Below are 3,460 nucleotides of genomic sequence, written 5' to 3' on the forward strand. Positions count from 1 at the left end.
CGATCTCCAGGAAAAGGTCAAATGTGACAGATGGGTTTCTCACTTTAGAGTAACATTTCCATAAAAGTGTCCTGAATTAGCTGCAGGCAACACATCTCCTGCAGATGTCAGTGTTGTACTACATTTAAAGAACCAATGCAGACTTCATCATAGCATGGGGTAATGTTAAAAATCATAAATGCACGTAAAGCACACAGCAAAACTGATCACAGTGGTTGAAGGAGAAAAAGGTGAATGTCCTCGCATGGCCTAATCAGAGCCCAAACTTAAACCCCACTGAAAATCTGTGGAATGACTTGAAGACTGCAGTCCACAAACACTCACCATCAAATTGAACTGAACTTGAGCAGTTCTGTAAAGAAAACTGCGGGCAAATATTGCAAAGTCTAGATGTGCAGAGTTAGTAGAGACAAATCCCAACAGACTAAAGACTGTAATTAAAGCAAAATATGCTTCAATAAAATACTGACACATGGGGGTGATCCTTTTTCCAACTCAGTGATTCTGTGTTCTATTTATTTATTTATTTGTTTCTGACATATTGGTGTTATATCTTTCACTTGGATGTTATAAGTTGCACTGAGTAAATTCAGCTGGATAAAACAAAAACGGTGTCCGTCTTCATTTCAGCCTACAAAGCAACAAAATGTGATTATTTTAAAGGGGGGTGATTCTTTTCTAAACCCACTGTGTGTGTGTGATCAATTGACTCAAGTAATTTTGCTTCTCAAGTGACTGTATCTTGATTTAAGAACGTTAAAGCAATAAGCCCCAAGAAGCCATGGTTTACAGTGAATTTATAACAGCGTTGTGGGGCGTTGTTAGGCACGACGCGAAGCGGCTTATTGCTTTAATAAAACGGTTATTCCATATACGTAGTAAGGTTTCACAAAATAAAACAGAGCAAATAAAGTGTAATGATTTAAATAAAAACATTATTCTTACACCAAACAATGTAGTTCCTCAGAAACAGTTGTGGTTCCAACAAAGTGGTTGTTTGTAGTGTAATTTACAACAGCTTCAAATGCGGCTCAACCAATCAGAATCAAGGACCAGAACTCTCTGTTTTATAATTAGCTATTTGTACTGGAAAACAAGACAAAAATAATGAGGAAGAACCCTTTTTGTAGTCCAAAGAGTAGCTTGACTCTAGCTGAACTGCTTTATATGATGTGTATCTTGGCAAGCGTGTTTGACGCACCGGTGCTGTGTTGCTGCTGCTGCTGATGGCTGGCGTGTTGCTGTCGGCGTTGATCAGATCGCTGTGAGTCTGTGCCGGCGTGTAGAGCGTCAGGCTGTGATCCGGGACGCGGTTCTGTCCTGTGTAGTCTTGCATGGGAATCGCGGTGAAATCGGCGGGGATGCCGTTCTGCGGGGGATGAGCGAACTGCGGGGTGTAAGTCTGGGCCATCGCGTCCGCCGGATTGCTGGCCTCCTGATTACCCTGCAAATGAAAGCATACATTAAACCTCTGCGGCCTTCACACATATAGAGCCATATGCAGTGCTGGGTGTCTGATTACAAGTAATGTAGCATACGTAATCAGATTCCAAAAATGATGTACTTCTAATTAGATTATACGTGACCCTCGACCACAAAACCAGTCTTAAGTGTCAATTTTTTTGAAATTGAGATTTCTATACCACCTGAAAGCTGAATAAATAAGCTTGTATGGTTTATTAGGATCAGACAATATTTGGCCAAGATACAACTATTTGAAAATCTGGAATCTGAGGGTGCAAAAAAATCTAAATATTGAGAAAATCGTCTTTAAAGTTGTCCAAATGAAGTTCTTAGCAATGCATATTACTAATCAAAAATGAAGTTTTGATATATTTACGGTAGGAAATGTACAAAATATATTCATGGAACATGATCTTTACTTAATATCCTAATGATTTTTGGCATAAAAGAAAAATCGATAATTTTGACCCATACAATGTATTTTTGGCTATTGCTACAAATATACCCCAGCGACTTAAGACTGGTTTTGTGCTCCAGGGTCACATATATCTCTCGGCTGTGAAGCGATCTCTGCTCAGAAGAGTGTTTGGTCTGGTTCATATGGAGGATGAAGTGAACTCGCGCTCGCTTTCCCTCAGGCACTCGGAGATGAAGATATGAAGGATATGAATGCGTTAAAGATGCATGATCCTCATCTTGTTAATGGGACGGTTATTAAGAGTAATTATCTCTGATAGAAGAAAGATCGTTCCTGAGAGCTTGAGAGAATCTGTCTGGATCCGACAACAACAAACACTCACAAGATTTAAACTCTTCTTTATGTCTTAGTTATTTTGTTTTCCTGAAAAAAACAAAAAAAACATTTAAAAACTACTGTTTTTTTCTAAGACAAAACTTAAGATGGTTTCAAATTTCTGAAAAGAAGGTTCAGTTAACATTTATTTTATTTCAAGTAATAAAAATGCTTTTTTATGGTTTTATTTTTAATTTTAGTTTTAGTTCATGAACTAACTGCAGTGCACAGTTGTATTTATTGGTATTTATAACTATTTATTAGATAAAGATGAATAGATACTGCAACAAATTAATTGCTCATTGTTAGTCAATTTTAATTAACTAGTGTTAACTAATGTGACCGTATTGTAATGTAGTTTTTATTTTTGTTAAAATTTTAGTCATTTTGTTTTGAGTTTGTCATTTTTATTCTTTTTTTTTTTTTTCCAAACAAAACAAAATCACTGTAGATATTTAACTAATAAGTCAAATTAACCTCTAACCAGTCTTAAATCTGCAAAGTTAAGATATTTAATTAATTTATTGGGTTTTTCAAATATTATGCATATAATTAAAAAGGGTTAAAAATGGACCGGTGTAAAGTATTAGACAAAGGAACCTCACAGTACATGATCAGAAAATTCCAAGTCTGTCATTTAATTCTTAGGGCAAATGAAGATGTTCTCAAGCAAATCTCTCTCTACACTGAAACTTTAGATTGATGTTACATAATAATAATGGTGTGTGTGTGTGTGTGTGTCCTGCACACAGACACACACGATATTCAGCACTCACAAGCTCTAATGAGACCAAGTTAAGAAGTAAAACAATATGATGCAAACTGACAAAACCTCCCACAGCTGGCCTCATTACTGACCGCTGAGAGACTGAGACACGACACACTTCAGCGCCTGCCTCCAATTAAATGTCTTCAATTGGATGGAGCGCTGGTGACCACATACATCCCATAATTGATGCCACAGCCACTCTCACACTCTCTCTCTCTTTCTCTCTCTCTCTCTCTCTTTCTTTGTGTGTGTTTTATGTCTTCCTCAATCTCATTTAGATCAGTTTATCTGCATGTGTGTGAGCTGTTCTATTATAAAATCACCATCAGAAAATATTCAAATAAAACTGAATTCAAAATATATAATAGTATATAAGCTGTGTGAGTCTGTCATCTGATGAAGAGACTATACATACATATATATATATATATATA

General features: G+C 36.5%; 1 protein-coding gene across 2 annotated transcripts in view; it reads right to left on the reverse strand.

Moving 5' to 3' along the window:
* The window catches only part of LOC107696360 (RNA binding protein fox-1 homolog 3-like), a 78,542-nt gene that overhangs the window by 44,420 nt on the left and 30,662 nt on the right, over positions 1-3,460 (reverse strand). For both annotated transcript variants that reach the window (XM_016496658.1, XM_016496657.1), the window contains exon 2: positions 1,202-1,444. In XM_016496658.1, the coding sequence (XP_016352144.1) occupies positions 1,202-1,444 (243 nt within the window). The remainder of the gene's footprint in view (positions 1-1,201; positions 1,445-3,460) is intronic.

Source organism: Sinocyclocheilus anshuiensis, unplaced genomic scaffold, assembly GCF_001515605.1.
Source record: "Sinocyclocheilus anshuiensis isolate Anshui unplaced genomic scaffold, SAMN03320099.WGS_v1.1 scaffold62, whole genome shotgun sequence".
Taxonomy (NCBI): domain Eukaryota; kingdom Metazoa; phylum Chordata; class Actinopteri; order Cypriniformes; family Cyprinidae; genus Sinocyclocheilus; species Sinocyclocheilus anshuiensis.